This window comes from Prosopis cineraria, unplaced genomic scaffold (genome assembly GCF_029017545.1).
Source record: "Prosopis cineraria cultivar Desert tree isolate PC_DT_omini unplaced genomic scaffold, ASM2901754v1 PC7, whole genome shotgun sequence".
Taxonomy (NCBI): domain Eukaryota; kingdom Viridiplantae; phylum Streptophyta; class Magnoliopsida; order Fabales; family Fabaceae; genus Prosopis; species Prosopis cineraria.
Genome location: NW_026555338.1, coordinates 23057758 through 23076714, shown reverse-complemented (window position 1 = coordinate 23076714; position 18957 = coordinate 23057758). Strand labels below are relative to the sequence as shown.

The 18957-nt window shown below is 29.7% G+C and overlaps 1 protein-coding gene across 1 annotated transcript; it reads left to right on the top strand.

Annotated features, from left to right (window-relative positions):
* The first annotated feature begins 1578 nt into the window (after positions 1 to 1578).
* On the top strand, positions 1579 to 13176 carry LOC129316589 (probable LRR receptor-like serine/threonine-protein kinase IRK). The gene is made up of 6 exons (XM_054961005.1): positions 1579 to 1725; positions 9545 to 9598; positions 9714 to 9819; positions 10030 to 10244; positions 10704 to 11076; positions 12224 to 13176. The coding sequence occupies exons 1-6, from the start codon at positions 1579 to 1581 to the stop codon at positions 13174 to 13176; spliced, it is 1848 nt and encodes a 615-aa protein (XP_054816980.1).
* The last annotated feature ends 5781 nt before the right edge of the window (positions 13177 to 18957 follow it).

The following is an 18957-nucleotide window of genomic DNA, read 5'->3' as shown; positions in this document are numbered from 1 at the left end:
AAACTCAAGTTTTATTTTTCCTTAAGAATTAATTTCAATTTCAATTGCTTCTTTCCAAAATCATCAGGAGAAGAAATAGCTTCATAAAAATTTAACGGTTCATCTTGCACTAAATAAGTGTAAAAATCATCTCCAAAACTTGTTTCTTTTCTTTGTCTTTTACTTTTCCTTAAAATCAAATCTTCATTTAAATTTTGTCCACACTCTGAATTCTTAACAGGTTTAGAAACATGCTCAATTTTTAAGGAAAAAATATGTTCAAAAAATTCAGCATCCTTAATCTCTACAATTGTGTTTTGGTCTAAAATATCACTTTTTAAAACTAAAAAGTGATAAGCTATACTTTGTTCAGCATACCCAATAAACATACAATTAGAAGTTTTAAAATCAATTTTTCTCTTTTCCAATAAAACTTTTACAAGACACCCCCACACTTTCAAATATTTTAAATTTGGGGTAAACCCTTTTCATAACTCATAAGGTGTTTTTTTGTTTTCTTATGAGGTATCTTATTTTGTAAAAACATGTAGACAAAATAGCTTCACCCCATAAGTTATCAGGCACAGAAGAACTCACAAGCAAAGCATTCATCATTTCTTTTAATGTTCTATTTTTTCTTTCTGCAATATTATTAGACTCGAGAGAATAAGGAGGTGTTATTCATGTATAAGGAGGTGTTATTCACCACAGATAAAACAGTCTCCTTTTTTCTTGAAAGAGGAGTTAGAAGCATTAGGTTTGTAATCAGATTTCCTATTTTTTTTGTCTTTAATTTTAGGGCCATACCTCTTGTTGTGAGGCTTTGTCTCCGCCAGGTTGGCTTTAGATGTCATCTCTCTAGTTCAAGCTACACATACTGCCTTGCGGTTGGTGTCTTCAATGATGATATGAGTGATTGAGTTAGTCAATGACAACGATTTTTGTTTGTGTTTTAGCTACTGTTTATAATCATTCCATGATTCTAGTAGCTTCTCAATTAAGATCCCAGCAACAAACTCATCTAGAAGGTTGATGTTTTCAGCATGAAGCTCCTCCAGCAGCTTATGATATTCATTGATTTGCTCCTTCACATCCTTGTTCTAGATCATCTCCCATTTGTAATAGTTTCCCACAACGAACTTTTGTTTTCCAGCATCCTTAACAGTGTACTTTGTCACCAAGGACTCCTATATCTTATAAGCTTCCTTGTAGACACAGTAGACATTAAACAAATCATTAGATAAAGTGCTAATGATGGTATATTGGCATACCTTGTTTGCATGAGTCTATGCAACTCTCTAGGCTTCATCAATATCAGTAGGAGGCTCAGATTAAGCAAGAGTAGCAGCCACACCATTCATGTCAAGAATAGTAAAGACTCGTTCCTGCCAGTGTTTGAAGTTCCTACTGCCAAAGACTTCTATCTTTGATATGTTTGGGAATGGCCTCAGCAGGGGGATGACAACAGCAATAGGGTCATATTGATCTCCAGCTGAACTACTGAGTACACCTTCGGGGATGACATTCTCAGCACTATTAGTCGCCATTCGGTTTGATTAGTTCTTAAGATTGTTAGAGGTACCGGCGGTATAGACGTGAATGACGAGCTGCTTGAGTAGTGCCAGAAAGAACACTATCTTTAAGAACTATTTCAGCATACTAGGACAACAGACTGACAGTTCTCCAGGATTAAACAAGCATTTCCTGCAGGAGCAAGGAACCAAAACAACAGAAACTAAAAATGAAGTCAGATGAACAACACAGGAGAAGCTAGAGGGAGGAGAGAATTGCCCCGAAAAATCAAGAAGCTGGTGAGTTGTTCTATCTGTACCCATGGCTATATATAGCCTGAAGATGGAGACATGAACGTTAGCTCAAAATTACCAGATTAAATACCTGTTTGGAAATGTTGGGGGGTTATGCAAACGTAAAACACATTCAAGCTCTTGTTTGAAAACATTGGGAAGACAAATATGTTTACAAAATTAATCTAGTTAATGGTAAAAAAATATTCATGGTTTGATTTCAAACTCCAAATGATCAAAAATTGAGATTTTCTGGTAAGCAAAGATAATTATTTATTTATTTTGTAAAATTAATCCAATAAAAGGAATCCATTGCCTCTTGAACTCGCACATAGGGGGCAAATTGGCTAATTTCAACTGCGTTTGCCCTGAGTTGGCCTATTTCATGCGCACGAGCTCACTTCTCCTCTAAGTCCATTTTACTAGCCCACTTCATTCCTTAGTATTTATATACTAGGAGACTCCTTCATTTAGTCAAAGTGAGACTTTTGACATACACACTACACAAATTACATTCAGATAATCAATTTTAAAAATTCAAAATTTTAATATTAAATTAGTCAATTTGATACGTTCTTACTCCTTTCTCTAGAACTCCAAGACAATTTTAAATCAACCTTCAAATAAATTAGTTAATCACACTTAAAATTATACATTCTTTTTATGTTTTGTATAATTTATTTACATGTTTTTTCCCTAAACATTTTTTTATATTTATCTTTATTTAATAGGTTATTTTAAATAAAAAAATTTATTAATTACATTTCTAATTGAGGATATTTCTGAAAAACCTTATTAACTATGCATTAAAAAAATCTAAAATGTCTTATATATTTCTTAACATAATATTTGAAAAATAATACTAAATGAAAGGAGTATCTTAACTAAAAAAGAGTTGCTTTATATTATTTTCAGTCTCAATTTGGGATGGCTCTTCCGAAGATATTTTTTGCATTCACATGGGTTTAAATAGGGTTTAAGTTAAAAAAAATTCATTTCCAAAAAAAATTATTGACGTAATCATCTCTCTTTAAATCTATGAAATAGTTAAAAATGACTTATAATAGAGTATTTATACAGATGAAAATCCTTTTTTTTATCCAAAAAATGAATCAAAATCCTAAACTTATGCTTCAAATAAATCATGTTCTAGAACATCCATTATACTTTCATTAACCTTAATAACCAAATTCAATGCCCAAAAATTCAAATTTCCAACCCCATAAGATAACCTAAGTGAAAAGCTTCTCAAAACCGAAAGGAAAACTATATAGAATATGAGAGAAATGGGCTAGGAACTTACCTTAATGGTATCCAAGCTCTAAACCCTTATGAAGCCCCAAGAAATCATGCCTAGCAGAGCAAAATCACCCCACCATTTTCTCCCACTCCTCTCACGCATTCTAATCTAATTTTTGGAACAGGAACTTTTATTTACATTTTCAATTGCAGCCGATTGTGGCTAGTATAGTTGAAGCTACTTAGACTAGTCCACCCTCTCTATTTAAGACCGTGGACGATTGTGCCATGTACTAGGTTCAACTATGGATGATTGTAATCAGAATTACCACATACTTTCTAATTCATCACCAAACCTCAACTTAACCACTCTAAGCCCCAAACAACTAACACATTTAGGTTCGCAATTACGTTATTTATTAATTTCAATAACATAATCCCAAAAACAAATAATCAATCACTCATTTTTTTTGATTAATTCATAATTTAAAAATTAAGATGTTACACTATGATATGCATAAAATATAATTAATTAATTAAAAATATTAGAATTGGAATTCATATATTAAAATTTGAGTTATTATAATTATAATATTATAAAAATATTATAACAAATATACATACATACATATTTTAGGGCCTTAAAATTAATATACTAGCATAAAAATACATGAATTATATAAAATTATAAATTAATATAGTAGATATCTATCATATTTTTACCTAACATTATATACATAACTGGCAAAAAAAACTATATTTAAAATCATTGTCACAAATTATAAGATTGTCACAAATTATAAGATTTAATCATCCCCACAAGGCGGCATTAACCTCAGTTATTACATGTAATCTTTTTTCTGAAAATTCTTCAATGAAGAAATTAACAAAATATATTGCCAAGTGTTAATACCAGTTTGACTTCCTTGCACGTTCTTCGGTCTTCGTTTCTTGTAAGTATATATGAATAGACAAGTGAAGTCGAGTCTTGAAAGTTGGAACCACTGCACAAGTTGGCATTGACACAGTCTTCTTATATTGCGCTAATATCAATATGCGGCTAAAGTTGAGTCTTTGCACCACCATGCAAGTTAGAGGGACCATTTGTTTTACTTAAAAAGATAAGTGATTCTTAGATGTTTTAGAAATTTTATAAAAATAGATTTATTATTTATTAATTTTTAAAATTTTATGATATTTTTGTGAATCTTTATTTAAAAATATTTATTTTTTACTCATTTTTAAATTTTATGATTTCTGTATATATATTAGTATTTTGATAACATTTTTCTCATATATTATATTTGATTATTTTCATAAGCTTTTTTGTTGTTGAGATTATTTTCATAAGCTATTTAAAATAATTTCTCAAAGTATATAAAAAAAGTTGCTTTTTTTAAATTCTGGTTATTTTAAAAAATTTAAACAAATATAATAAAATTTTCTAAAAGTAATCTTTAAAAAAATATAAGTGATTTTTTAATTAAAAAATGATTAAACAAATGTGCCTTAAGGATGTGTTTGGTTAGAGGAGAGGGAGGGAAGGGAAAGGGAGGGGACATGATAATAATTAATTTACTATTATATCCTTATAAATTAGTTCAGTTTAGAAGTTGTTCTTCATATAAAGTAATTTTTCGACCTTAATTAAATTATGATTTTAAATGGTGCGTTATATTTTTCAAAAATTTATTATAATTTGTATATTAATTATTGTAATATATGGATATTCACTAAGAAAATAAAACAAAGCACAAGAAGATTTTTTTTATTTTGGACCGAAGATATATATAAATTATAATTTCTTCAAATGGGTCTGTGTGGACGATATTGATATTGGAAAATTAGATCCTTGCATCTTGGACGACGACTCTCGGGTCTCTGTGGACCCGAGATATGGAAATGGGTGATTTCTGGAAAATTTGATCACACTTCGTCAACCTAGTCGCACTCACTCCATCTGGAATCTATATCTTCAGAATCGAATTGTGCAACGGATTCAAACCTAATCACAGCCACGCCACAACGATTATTTTTCTGATCAAGACAGGAAAGTGAGTTTGCGAGCAATGGTTGTCATGGTGGAGGAGTGTCAAAATGATGAGAGAATTAGTCAGAAATTAAGGGCAAAATTGTCAGAAACTCTACTTCCCTTCCAAATTGAAGGAGAGCAATACGAGGAAAGGGGATGAGAGATTTTAGCTCCTTTCCCCTCAAAGTATATAGGAAATTGTAAAAATTTTCTAAAAGTAATATTTCTTAAAAGATAAGTGATTTTCAAGAAAAAAGGATTAAGCAAACGTGGCTTAAGTCTCAATGCTCGTTTAGACTGTTGGTAAGTTAAAAAAATAATAATAATAAATCACTCAGACTGCTCCCTCTGTCTCTTTAGCGTGTGAACTTTTTTGGATAAATAAAAGGTGCTGCAACGAAGGAAAAATCTAGGACAGACGCGGAATTAATATTATATGGTTTTATTGTCCAAAGAGAAATGAAGAATAATCTTAGCGTATTATGTCATGTGTATTCAAGAACTCCTATATACAAATTCTGTCATGCTAGTTCTAATCGCTGTACGATAGGAGTTTGGACTTTTTTCTAGTGAAAGTTAACTGCTATAATAATTTATAATAATTTAAAAATAAACAAGTAAATTACTTTCTAACTTTAAATGCAGCAATATCATAGATTTTAAATTTGTCTATTATGCAAATTATTTCCTTAAATTAGAGGTTGAAATAAACTAGACCACTATCAAAGGTAGTGGCAGAGCCACATATACTTGAGGAGGGGGGCATATGCACGCTCTCAATTAAGAAGGTATTACAAATAAGTTGTATGGAGTTTGCTATTTTATCCTCTCTAGTCTCAAAATTTACACCCCTTAAAATTTAAATTTTTTTTTGTGAATATTTTAACTTAAGCCCAATATTGAATCCATTAAATTCAAAATTCTAATATGATTTAAAAAAATGTACTTATTTATTTCATTCTTTTCAATTTCTGCTTCATGATTATATACTTATAAATTTTTTATGTATAAATAATATTATTTTTAATAGTATTTGACAATAAGTAGGGGACAATTATAAAATATATGATTATTTTTAAAAAATACTAAATATTTATTTTTCAATTATTATTTTTAAAAGTAATCTGCACCCCCTAACACAAAGTCCTAGCTTCGCCACTAATCAAGGGCCTATAGCATGGTCTACTTTAGGACTAAGCCAAATTTAAGCCTTTAATTAGACCTATTTAATTGAATAAGCCAAGTATATTTTTCCAATGTTTAAGCTCCAAGTCTAACATATCAACCTATTTACATATATATATTATGTAATATATTACATACATATTAGTTTCACCAATTTGATTTTTAATTAATCTATCCTTTTTCATTTTAAGTTATATTTTCAATCAGATTGGGCTTATATATTTGTTTTAATGTTACTATTGCATTATAATTGATAAGTCATCTCAATTACTATATACTGAAATTGATCAATCATGTTATATAAATATAGACATTAATAATTCTAAAATATATTTGAGATATTTAAAACTAACATGCAAGGCTATTTAAAAAACTTACTTTTAAGTGGGCTTTTAAATAAGCTTTTAAGCTAGGTCAAACTTTAGGTAAGTTTAGGCTTGAGAACCTTATACAGGCTTTAAACTAGACTCAAGCTCTTGACCTTCCACATAAACTCAAGCCTATTTGATCAAAACCTAGCTCATCTAACCTATTTTCATCCCTATCCTCAACTTAAATTTGAAAACAGTGCAATTTAGCTTCTATCGTTAATAAAAGTTAACTTTAATAATTGGTTGATAAGAAAATGACAGAAAAGGATATCAAAAATTATAGAAGAAGACCAAGAATTTTTGGTCATTTTTTGTAATTTTTGAATCCTTGTCTATAATTTGTAAACTTTTTATTGTAATTTTTTGGTCCTTTTATAAAATTTTTGAGGTCATTTTTTGGCCCAATCAAGAATAGCTTTCATAAAAATATTTTCTGCATTCACATGGGTTTAAAAAGAGATAAAGTTGGAAAAATAATCATCTCTCCTTAAATCTATGGAACAATTAAAAATGACTTATAATAAAGTATTTATACAAATGAAAATCCTTTTTTAATCGAAAAGGTGAATCAAAATCCTAAACTTATGCTTCAAATAAATATTGATAAACGAAATAAGTGATATTGGAGATGAACCGAAGGGAGCTTAATGAGGGTCATTTTATTCTACGAAATCAATGGTTTTTTTTTTTAGGATCCAATTAAATTATAAGTCTAGAAGCATCTGGAACCTTATACTTATTTTTCATGCAGTGTGTCTCTTCAACTTTTAAAAATGGTACCTACCATTAATAGAAGTTAACTTTGACCATTATTTGATTAGAAAATGATCTCAAAAATTAAAAAGAAATTACCAATAAAATATTCCTGGTCCTTTTATGTAATTTTTTGGATCATTATTTGTAAATTTTTCAAAGATTTTAGGTCTTTTTTTTTTGTTTTTCTTTTGATCAACTAATGGTCAAAGTTAATTTTTATTAATGGTAAGAGTTAGACTATATCATTTTCAAATGTTAAAGAAAAATATTGCATGAAAAATGAATTTAGAGTCCGACACATTCTTAGGCTTGCTGATAAAAAAATACATATTAAATATATAAGCCCAAAAATACATGAGTTGCATGAAATTAAAAAATTATAAATTATAATATATTAAATATATATTCTTTTTTTACTTAACATTATATATATATATATATATATATATAATTATTGTCGCGAATTACAAGATTTGATCATCATCACAAGGCAGTATGGACCTTGGTTACAAGTAACCTTTTTTCTGGAAATTCTTCAATGTAGAAATTAACAAAATATATTCCCAAGTATTAATAACTGTGTGATCCTTCCTCGCGGATTCCTCAGTCTTATTTTTTGTGAGCATACATCAATAGATAGATGAAGTTGAATCTTGAAACCATTACCCAAGTTGGCATTGACTCAATCTTCTTATATATAGATAATACGAATATGTGGTTGAAGTTGAGTCTTTGCCCCACCGTGCGCACTGGTTAGCGGGCAAGTTCGTTTTACTTAAAAAATTGATTTTAAAATTTTTTTAGAGATTTTATAAAAATATATTTATTGTTTAATAATTTTAAAATTTTATGATATTTTTGTGAATCTTTATTTTATAAGAAAAATTTATTATTTACTTATTTTTAAATTTTACAATATCTCTGTGCATATATGTCTTTTGATAACATTAATCTTTCTCTTATATTGCATTTGATTAAAATAATCTATTTAAAGTAATTTCTTAAAACATATCCGAAATTTTCTTTTTCTTTCATATTCTGGTTATTTTTAGCAGTTTAAACAAATACAGTAAAGTCTTCAAAAAAAAATATTTTTTTTGAAAAACTGATTTTTCAATTGAAAAAAAGATTAAACAAACTTATCTTTAGAATCTTTAAACCATTAGACAAGTTACCATTAATTGACTCAACACTCACTAGGCTATTCCCTATCTCTCTTTCTCTCAATCTAGCATGTGAACGTTCTAGATAAATAAAAGGTGAAGAAATGAAGGAAAAATCTAGAGAGAGAGAGAGAGAGAGAGAGAGGCGTTGATAATTAACAGGAATTAATATTATATGGTTTTTATCGTCCAAGAAAAAATGACGAATAATCTTAACACATTATGTGTATTCAAGATTTCCTATACAAGAGTTTGGACTTATTTATAATGAAAGTTAATTGCTACTATATAATAATTTAATTTGACCATTTGGATCAGGAATTTGGATTTAATTGGTAAGTGGTTCTATACACTACTTTCTGTAATCTTAAATGTAGAAATTGGAGGAGTTTGTCGTAATCATATAAATATAAGATTCTCAATCTTAATTTGTCTCTAAATTTATTATACTTTCCCAAACTATCATATTGATTCAATCTATAGGAACAATTTCCAATGTAAATGATTCAAAGGATGGGTAGTTTAGGAAAATTGGTAGATACTCCCTCCCTTCTATCCAAATTGTAAGACATTTTTCTAATTAACTTATTAGTTCAAAATATAAGATACTTTTTAAAAATTATTTTGTCATTTTACCAATGTATTTATTAACCTAGTTTCTTGTGTAGCATGCACGGGAATTTATCACCTCTTGTTCACTCTATTAGTTAGTTTTATTGGTGAGCTTTGTATCATTTTGGCTTTTCTCTGTGACATCTCTCATTAAAAATTATTTACATAAATACTTTTTCTAATTTTTTTCATCGCGAGTAGTTGGTGTTAAGGGGGGAAAAAACTATGATATATATATATATATATATACAAGCAGGTTTAATTTGCAGATTCTACTAATCATGTGGTTTAGTATGAGATATGGTGGATTATGCTCAGATATCTTATAAGAGAATTTTCAATAATGAGATATAGCAATCCTAATTTGATGTTGGTTATTATTGTTGTTGTTGTTGTTGTTAGGTGATTGTTTCCGAACGATCAAGTAGAGCTAAACCGTTGGAAATACTAATACATGTAATAATCTTTTTTTAGGATAATTCTTCAATGTGGAAATTAACAAAATGTATCGCCAAGTGTTAATATCGTGTGACTTCATTCTTTATTTTTGTAAATATATATGGATAAGCAGGTGAAGTTGAGTCTTGGAACCATTATAGAAGTTAGCATTGACTCAGTCATCTTACATAGCAAATATGAATACGTGGCTAAAGTTGAGTCTTCTCGCCATTACAGAGGTTAGAGGGCAAGTTTGTTTTACTTCTAAAAAAACAAAGTTATCAATCACTCTCATTTTCTAGTCTCTTATATATAAACGCCAACCCCCTTATGTTCTAATCCATCCATAACTTCTATTGCTAGAGCATTAAATCCCTTTAGCAAGCATGAGAAGATCCATAAGCGATGGCATTGAGATGATTTTAATTTTTTTCTACTTTCTTGTGCAGCTTCACAACTCTATTTGTGCGGGAATCTCGCTGATGATGGCTGCATTGAAGAAGAGAGGCATGCTCTTTTAAAGTTCAGAGACAGCTTTGACAATTACTCAAGGGATGTTCTTGCATGGGAAGGCAAAGAATGCTGCAAATGGAAAGGAGTCAAATGTGATGGCATCATTGGGCATGTGGTCAAGATTGATCTCAGCCCAATAACAAATCCCATGGTAGAAAAGTTAAAAAAAAATGGCCACGGTCCATGTTTTGTTAACTGCACATTGACAAGTAAAGCAATGAGCCCTTCCTTACTGGAGTTGAAACATTTGAGCTACTTGGATTTAAGCTTTGTTGATTTTCAACAAAGTCATATCCCACCGTTCCTTGGGTCCATGGAACAACTAAGGTATCTTAATCTTTCCCACTGTTCCTTTTGGGGGTGTGTGCCACAACATCTGGGAAACCTTACTAACTTGTAAATTCTTGATCTCAATGGAGTTTACGTGCATGGCTTATGGGTTTAGAGAGATCAATTTTTATACATGGATGACTTCACTTGGGTCTCTCAACTTTCTTCTTCGCGATATATTAACATGGGGGGAGTTCTCATTGAGAATGATATGAATATCATAATGCAAGTAATCTATAATCTCCCATTCTTGTTACAAGCAAACTTTATGCGTTGTCAGTTTTTCTCCTATAGCAATTCTTATGGGTTTGTGAACTCCTCCACAATTCCTTTCAAGGTTCAAGTCTTGAATCTTAGGGCAAATAGTCTTGATGCCATACCCAAAGCTTTGCAAAACATGACATCCCTTAGATCCATTGACCTTTCGCACAATATTATTGACTTTGTTCCATTATGGTTTGGAAAGTTCAAGTTTCTAGCTCATTTAAATCTATCAAGGAATAGCATTTCAGGTTTATTCCCCACTGCTATTCAAAACCTGTCAACCCTTACATCCCTTGACATTTCTGACAACAATCTTGACTCAGTTCCATTATGGCTAGGAGAGTTCACATTTCTAGCCCATTTGAATCTAGCAAGGCATAAACTCCTAGGTTTGTTCCCTACTGCTATTTAGAACATTACTTCCCTTAGATTTCTTGATCTTTCCAGCAATAATCTGACTTCTACAATTCCATTATGCTCTATCAAGAGAATTCAACATGTCAATCTTGCCAAAAATAAATTCTCTATTCTCCAAAGTTCTTGTCCTCGGAATTCCAACATCAATTGCAATCTAAAATCATTTGACTTGTTTCCAGACAATAAATTTCAAGGAGAAAAATTTGGAACCCTAAAAAATATATCAGTTTACATGAGCGGTCATTTAAAAGCACTAGATTTGAGTCACAATGAGTTGAAAGATCTTACAGAAAGCTTTGGCCAACTTAAGAATTTAGCGAAGTTGAATTTGGCTTCAAATTTGTTATATGGCCCCATCCCATTATTCTTTAGAAATTTGACCAAATTGAAAGAGCTAATTCTTAAAGATAATCACTTCAATGGAACAATTCCAGTATTCTTGGGGAGTTTGTTTTCATTAAGGGTGTTAGATCTTGCCAGCAATCACCTAAAAGTCACATCCCAGATAGTCATGGAAAGCTTCTAAACTTGAAAATTTAGATCTTTCAACTAACTCCTTTGAAGGTGCTCTTGGGGAAATTATCCTTGGTAATCTATCTAATCTCCAAGAATTAAGGGTAGGGGTGAACAAGTTATCTATAAAGCTTGCATCCAATTGGTTGCCTCCTTTTCAATTGATAGATCTTAATTTGTCATCTTGCAAAGTTGACACACCATTTCCTCAATGGCTTCAAAGCCAAAAGAGGTTAGTTGTGTTAGACTTATCATACACTGGTCTTTGGGGTACCCTCCCAACGTGGTTTCAACAAGAGGATCTCAATGTACTAGATCTCTCCAACAAGATTAGTAGACAACTCCCAAGAAATCTCCATGACATAATGCCAAATTTGATTAGTTTGTTCCTTCGTAATAACATTTTGAATGGTTATATTCCTAAATCATTGTGTAAATTACAATGTCTTGAAGACTTAGATCTCTTAAAAAATAAATTATCTAGTGAGATTCCTAACTGTATTGGTGAAACTCGTTACATTAGATTGATAGATCTATCATCTAATGAGTTTTCAGGCAACATTCCTAAAATATTTTGTAATGATTTTCATCATTCCCCCTTTTTAGAATCTTTGAACCTGAGCAACAATGGTTTGCTTGGAGAGCTTCCATCAACCTTGTCATCTTGGCACTTGTTGGAGATTTTGGATCTTGGCAATAATCAACTACATGGCAATATACCTTCAACTTTTTGGGAAGGTACTACTAGGCTGAAAATTCCTTTTTGCATTGGGAATCTTAAGGGAATGATGATAAATAAAGCATCAAATAAAGGATCCAAGGTAGATGAAGCTTTTGAACCTATAGTTGCTCCTACATCCCCACCTGCACCACCAGCAACTCCACCTTTTGATCAATGGGAAAGAGAAGATGTCAAGCAATTCATGAAAGGAAGAGAACTTAACTTCACAAAAAATCTCAAGTTTGTAATTAATATGGACTTGTCAAACAACAATCTAGTTGGCTTTATACCAGAAGTTCTAACTTCTCTCACTGGATTAGACAGCTTGAATTTATCACACAACTCTTTATCAGGAGAAATCCCAAGCAAAATAGGGAAAATGAAGTTTCTAGAATCCCTAGACCTCTCATGGAACCAACTTGAAGGCCCACTTTCAAGTAGCATGTCTTCTTTGACATCATTGAGCCACTTGAATTTGTCATACAACAACTTTTTAGGGCCAATTCCAAAGGGAAACCAATTCTTCACTCTTGAGGATTCATCCATTTATATTGGAAATCAATATCTCTGTGGAGAACTTGTGCTGAAAAAATGCAACCGTGATGACAATAATGAAGCTCCAACTTATGAAGGCAAAGACGATGACAACAAAAAAGAAAAGATCATGTTTTACTTTGTTGTTGCCCTTGGTTTCATGACAGGATTCTGGGGAGCAATTGGAGTCCTAGTGTTCAACAAGAGTTTAAGGTATATTTGCTTTAGATATGTGGAGAAAATAGCTGATGAAATATATGTAGCAGTAGCAATAAGAGTTGCAAGGATCAAGAGAATATGGTAGAAATCTTGATGAGATTTTGAGTTTGCTAGTGATGTAGCAGAAGGTTTGCTATCCACCCAAGAGGTTTTAGTGAATCCCATAATCTTGGTTGCATAATAAAGATGATCAACTATGACAACCCAAACGCTTGGGAATTGTGATTGGAGGTGGCGAAGTCTTGCTTCTCAGATCCTTCTCATAGCTTGGCATTTGAAGCTGAGTTTTCTTGTTCTGTTTTTTGTTCTCTTGTTTTTGTTCAATTTCTAGTGTTATGTTTTTCTTGTCTTGCTCTTCTTTTCAGACTTTTCGGTCCCTGTTTGTAGTCTCTTTGTTTTCACTGCTTTAATGAAATTCGAGTATTATTCAGGCTAAAGAAAAAATGAATTGTAGTAATTGTATAGATTTTCTTTTAAAAAAAAACTAGTAGATTTATACGTGGATAAAAATTTAAATTTAATTTAATTAATCTTTTATTACAACTAAACGAACACATTTTAAAAATATATATTGTGTATAAAAGAAAAATAATAGGGCTTTGACTACATGCTAGCCGGGGGGGGGGGGGGAACCGGTTGCTAATGAAATGGACAATGTATAATGGTTATAAGGGTTAAACCTTATTTGAATCTTTCTACCAAAAAAACCATTATTTGAGTGCTTTTTTAAGAGGGAATACAATGCTTAAGAATGTGGTTCTTAGTGAATTTGAACATTTTAAATTTAAATAATTATAATTCATTCTATTAAGATCAACGACTATGATTTCAGGTGTAAATTCAATTTTTTATCTTCTTAAATTTCGGATTAAGAATAAAATGACAAAACAGATTTTATAATTATAAAACTACCTCTACCCCTAAATGTTTTAAATACATTACATTATGCAATATTTATCATGTATTTTATTCTTGTAGTGCCAAAATCTGCTTGTTCTTTTCATTATCTTAACATTTATTATCTAATTTTAGTCAATATTCAAACTCGTAAATATTGATCCTTTATAAAATAGGATAAAAATTTTAAATTTTTTAATCATCATTAGAGAATTAAAAAAGAATTACATATGTTGGGTCAATGATTTATAATTGGCTAAATAAGGTAATATAAATATATTAAAAACGTTTGAATAAAATTTATATAATGTGGTAATGTTATTTTTTCAAAAAAGACGTGTTTATTAATTTGTGAATGCATGATGCGAAAGATATAACAATAAGAATTCATCCACACGCATTTCTATCTAAATTACTCATAATGAACCAAAAATGGGATTCTCCTTAGCAAGAATAATGATAGAGATAAATGAAACGGGTTTAAATTTTTTGAAATTCAAATCTGTAATTACTCATAAATTAACTTCTTTATATACATGCTCATAGATAACCTCTTAATCCTTTATGAAATCAAAGTATTTATAATATCTTGCACATTGTTAAAAGTCGGGTGGTTGATTAATATCATGGGTGTTCATGATTTTGAGGATAAAGAGCTTTTTAATACTTACTATCTCGTGCTTTAGTCCACATGCACACATATAAATATTGATCCTTTATAAAAATATGAAAATAAGGTAACAATATTTTTAAAGCGATGTTAAGAAATTAAAAAAAAAGAATTGCATATATAAATTGGATAATTAAATTAATAATTGGCTAAATGATTTATTTAGGGTTATATATACATTAATTGGCTAAATGAATTATTTAGGGTTATATATACATGGCAAACTAGAATACCAACGTCTCAAGGGTGAAGTCACAGTCCGTGCAGTATGTATGGGCCTTAAAGTATAAAGTGCGTTTATAATTATTTATTAAAAATTAAAAATTTAATTAATATCCACTAATTACAATCCAGTGGAGTAGTTGAGTCTTTAAACCAGTGCACAAGGCAGAGTTGACTATGATTACAAGTAGTGATCTTTTTTCTCGGAAATTCATTGTTAACTTCTTGCAGGTTCTCAGTGAATTTAGAGAAAATTTCCTTTTGAAATTGATACTTTTGAAGGATTGCAACAAATTAAACTAGGAACATATATTTGGCTTATATAAAGTTTATGAAAAATATACTCGCAAGTCCTTACAGTTTCATTTGATTTTAAATTAGATCTTTACAATTTATTTTATTTTAATCAAGCTCTCATAGTTTTATCTATTATATATATTGACCCCTGGAGGTTAAAATTAATGATGAATTATTAAATTTTACAAAACAAAAATATTCTTGGAGTTTGCAGAAAATTTAATTTAATACTTTAAGACAAAATTGAAAAAAAAAAATTGATTTAATCCACTGTTCATATTTTTATTATAACTTTTATGAAAATTCTACATGTATAAATAATATTTAGAAGACAAACTAATTATATGAATTTTGAATTATAAAAATTATGTAATTAATTCTAAAGTCATATAATCATTTAATAAAAATATAAAAAATTTAATTAATTTTTTTAAAGGAAAAATGTAAGGATTTTAATTTTTAGGGATTAAAAAATTTAATTGATTAAACTATAAGGCTCAATTAAAACCAAATAAATTGCCAACAACATGTTAAAAGATTCAGTACTGATGATTTGAAAATCAAGTAGGAAGTGAATCAATTCTTTCAGGAATCGAATACTTATGCGCGCTTCTGATGCTTTCTGCTTTTAGATTTCCTCAACCAAATAGTCCAACCCTGATGCACAATTTCTAAATTCTGATGGTCCTAAAGCAGAAGAGAGTTAGACAGGATTTGTTCATGGAAAGAGTAGGGGTGTTTATGGGACGGGACGAGACCGGGATACTCCTGTCCCGTATCTCGTCCCAGAAAAAAGATCGGGACTGAATTTTGGTCCCGTGTCCCGTCCCGTCTCAAAAATCGTCCCGTCCCGTCCCGTTAAGAGCAGGGACGGGACCGGGACAAGATCGGGACGTCCTGCTGTCCCAATAAATGGAATAATATCAAAAAAAAAATTTAGATAATAACGTTCATTAAAATTTTAAATCATATAATTTATTAAGTTTAAAATCAAAACAACACAAGTATATAAATAACGATAATTTAAAATTAATTATTGAATTATATTAATCACAACTACACATTATAATAATAAATATAAATGATCTTTATGCTATAAGATTAGTAACAACAGGCAAGTCAAATATAACATCAAATCATTGTTCTTCTACTTTAGTGAAGATATACTAAGCTAATTAACTCTTCTAAAAATAAGCAAAAAATACGTTGTAAATAAAATTTATTAAATAAATAGATATAAAAATAAATTATATTAATATAATTAGTATATTATAAAGAAAGATATCGTCATGTTTACTCCATGCCATTAAAATTATCAATATAAAAAAGTTTAGTTTTAAATAAGAATTGCAAGTATTAAAATTATAATTGATATAATTAATATAAGTATAAATTATATTAATATAATTAATATATTTAAAATAAAAAATAATATACATAATATTCGGGACGGGGCGAAACGTCCCGATAGTAATCCCGTGTCCCATCCCATCCCGAACCCCTTTCCTGTCCCATCCCGTAAAGTCCCGTCCCAATTACTTTTGGGCCGGGACAAGACCCGTCCCGATATGATCGGGACGATACCGGACCAATCGGGACGGGTCCAGACTGAACACTCCTAAGAAAGAGAGTATTCATTTTTAAAAAAAAAAATGCGAGCCACGATTGTCCATTATTATGTGCCTGGTCTTTATTAATTAAAAAAAAGCTTTTTTTATCATGTTTAATATATTTACTATCAAAAGTTTTAACATTTATTATCTTATTTTTTTAAACCCATATAGGCGTTTGATTTAGCAGAAGGATTTAACATTTATATGCTCAGATTTCTTGGAGATTTTTCTTTATAACAAAACCTTATAGACATTCGATTTAGCAGAAGGATTTAGCCCCCTCACAATGTCATAAATTAAAGTTCGAACTCATCTAAAAAAGTACTCACATATTTAGTATCTGACTGTAATTTAAATATGATTGTCTTCAATAAAAAATACATCTTAGCAATCAAAACCTCATGCTTTGCTTGCACGGCGATGTTCCAAAATATCATCCCACTTAGCCAATATAAAGCTAATGCAAAGCTACACGTTTTAAGACATAATTAGTTTTGAATATTCTAAAGCAAGGTATGTCCACAAGAATAATCAAATAAAACTAAACCAATACTATATTATTACTTGAACCCGGCAAAAGTGTGTAAAATATTTTGGTTCGATTTTACAATATTTGTTAAAGCTAATACTTTTTTTTTTAATCGAGAGTATATTCGGCCAATAATAAAAAATTTATTACACTTAGAACTAGAATTCATAATTCAAATTGTTATCAAATTATAAATTTTATGCTATTATAATTATAATATTATAACAAATATACATATATCGATGCATGTCTTAGGGCCAAAAAATTGAAAAAAAAATTAATATATAAGCGCAAAAATACATGAATCGTATTCAATTATTAATATTGATTATAATAAACATTATATATATATATATATATATATATATAATCATTGTCAGAGGGCAGCATTGACATTCGTTACATGTAATCTTTAATTTTTATGGGAAATTCTTCAACATGGAAATTGACAAATTAAAATATATTTGTCAAGTTCTTCAGTCTTCCCTTTTTGTATGTATATATGAATGGATGGGTGAGGTTGAGTCTTAGAACCTCTGCACAAGTTAACATTGACTCAGTCTTCTTACATAGCTTATACGAATGTGTGGCTGAGATTGAGTCTTAGCCCCCATTGCACAGGTTACAGGTCAAGTTTGTTTTACTTAAAAAAAAGTAATTTTTAAATATTTAGAAATTTTATAAAATATATATTTATTATTTAATAATTTTAAAATTTTATGATATTTTTGTGAATCTTTATTTAAAAATATTTATTATTTACTGATTTTTAAATTTTATGATTTCAAAAGTTAAAAGAACAATTTGCACAATAAACAAGTTCAAAATTTATGATACTACTTGACTTAATTAAATTTTAGGAGATAATTTATTCATTTATCCATAATTTAATATGAAACTTTGGAAGAGGAATTTGGATTTAATCCTTTAGTGTGAGTTCTATACACTTAAAAACCTTTGGAACAGATATAATTCTCGTGATATGATGTGGTAATTTTGTATATGAATATTTGTACCACCTGGGCATAGAGTCTTCATCCTCAAACATATATATGGTTCAATTATTGAAATATTAGGAAGAGAAGAACTAGTTGTTGCTAGAATATAATGATAATTAGGGAATGACAAGTAAGGAACTTATAAGAAGATTAATATCAAATCAAGATTTTAAAAAAAATTAGTATTAAAACATGGGAAAATGAGTGCTCAATTTGAAAACTTTAATTGTAAAGAGATCTTAACTTAATATTAATGCTTTTATAAGGTTCTTATTTGTCATTTTCCTAAAGTATAATCACAGAGGTTCAACTTTTAATAGACATTTTTTGATGAATAACGGACTTTGTCAAGCATGCAATTGTATTATCTCATGAGGGAGGAAGAAAATAAATGATCTTCAAGCGTTTGTGGAAATTGTCAATTTTATTCTTTTTATTTTTATTGATTTTCAGTCATTTTAGACAATATTGTTGGGTGAAAATCCCTTGTTTTGGATTTAATTAGTGAGTGACTTTTTATACGCTACTCTTTCTAGTACAAAATGTAAAAGTTGAGAATTTGTTTTAACAGGTCAATGAAAAGCTAGGTGAAAGCTTAACAAAATGGTCTAGTTCCTCACAATGTAGTAAATTAGAGTTT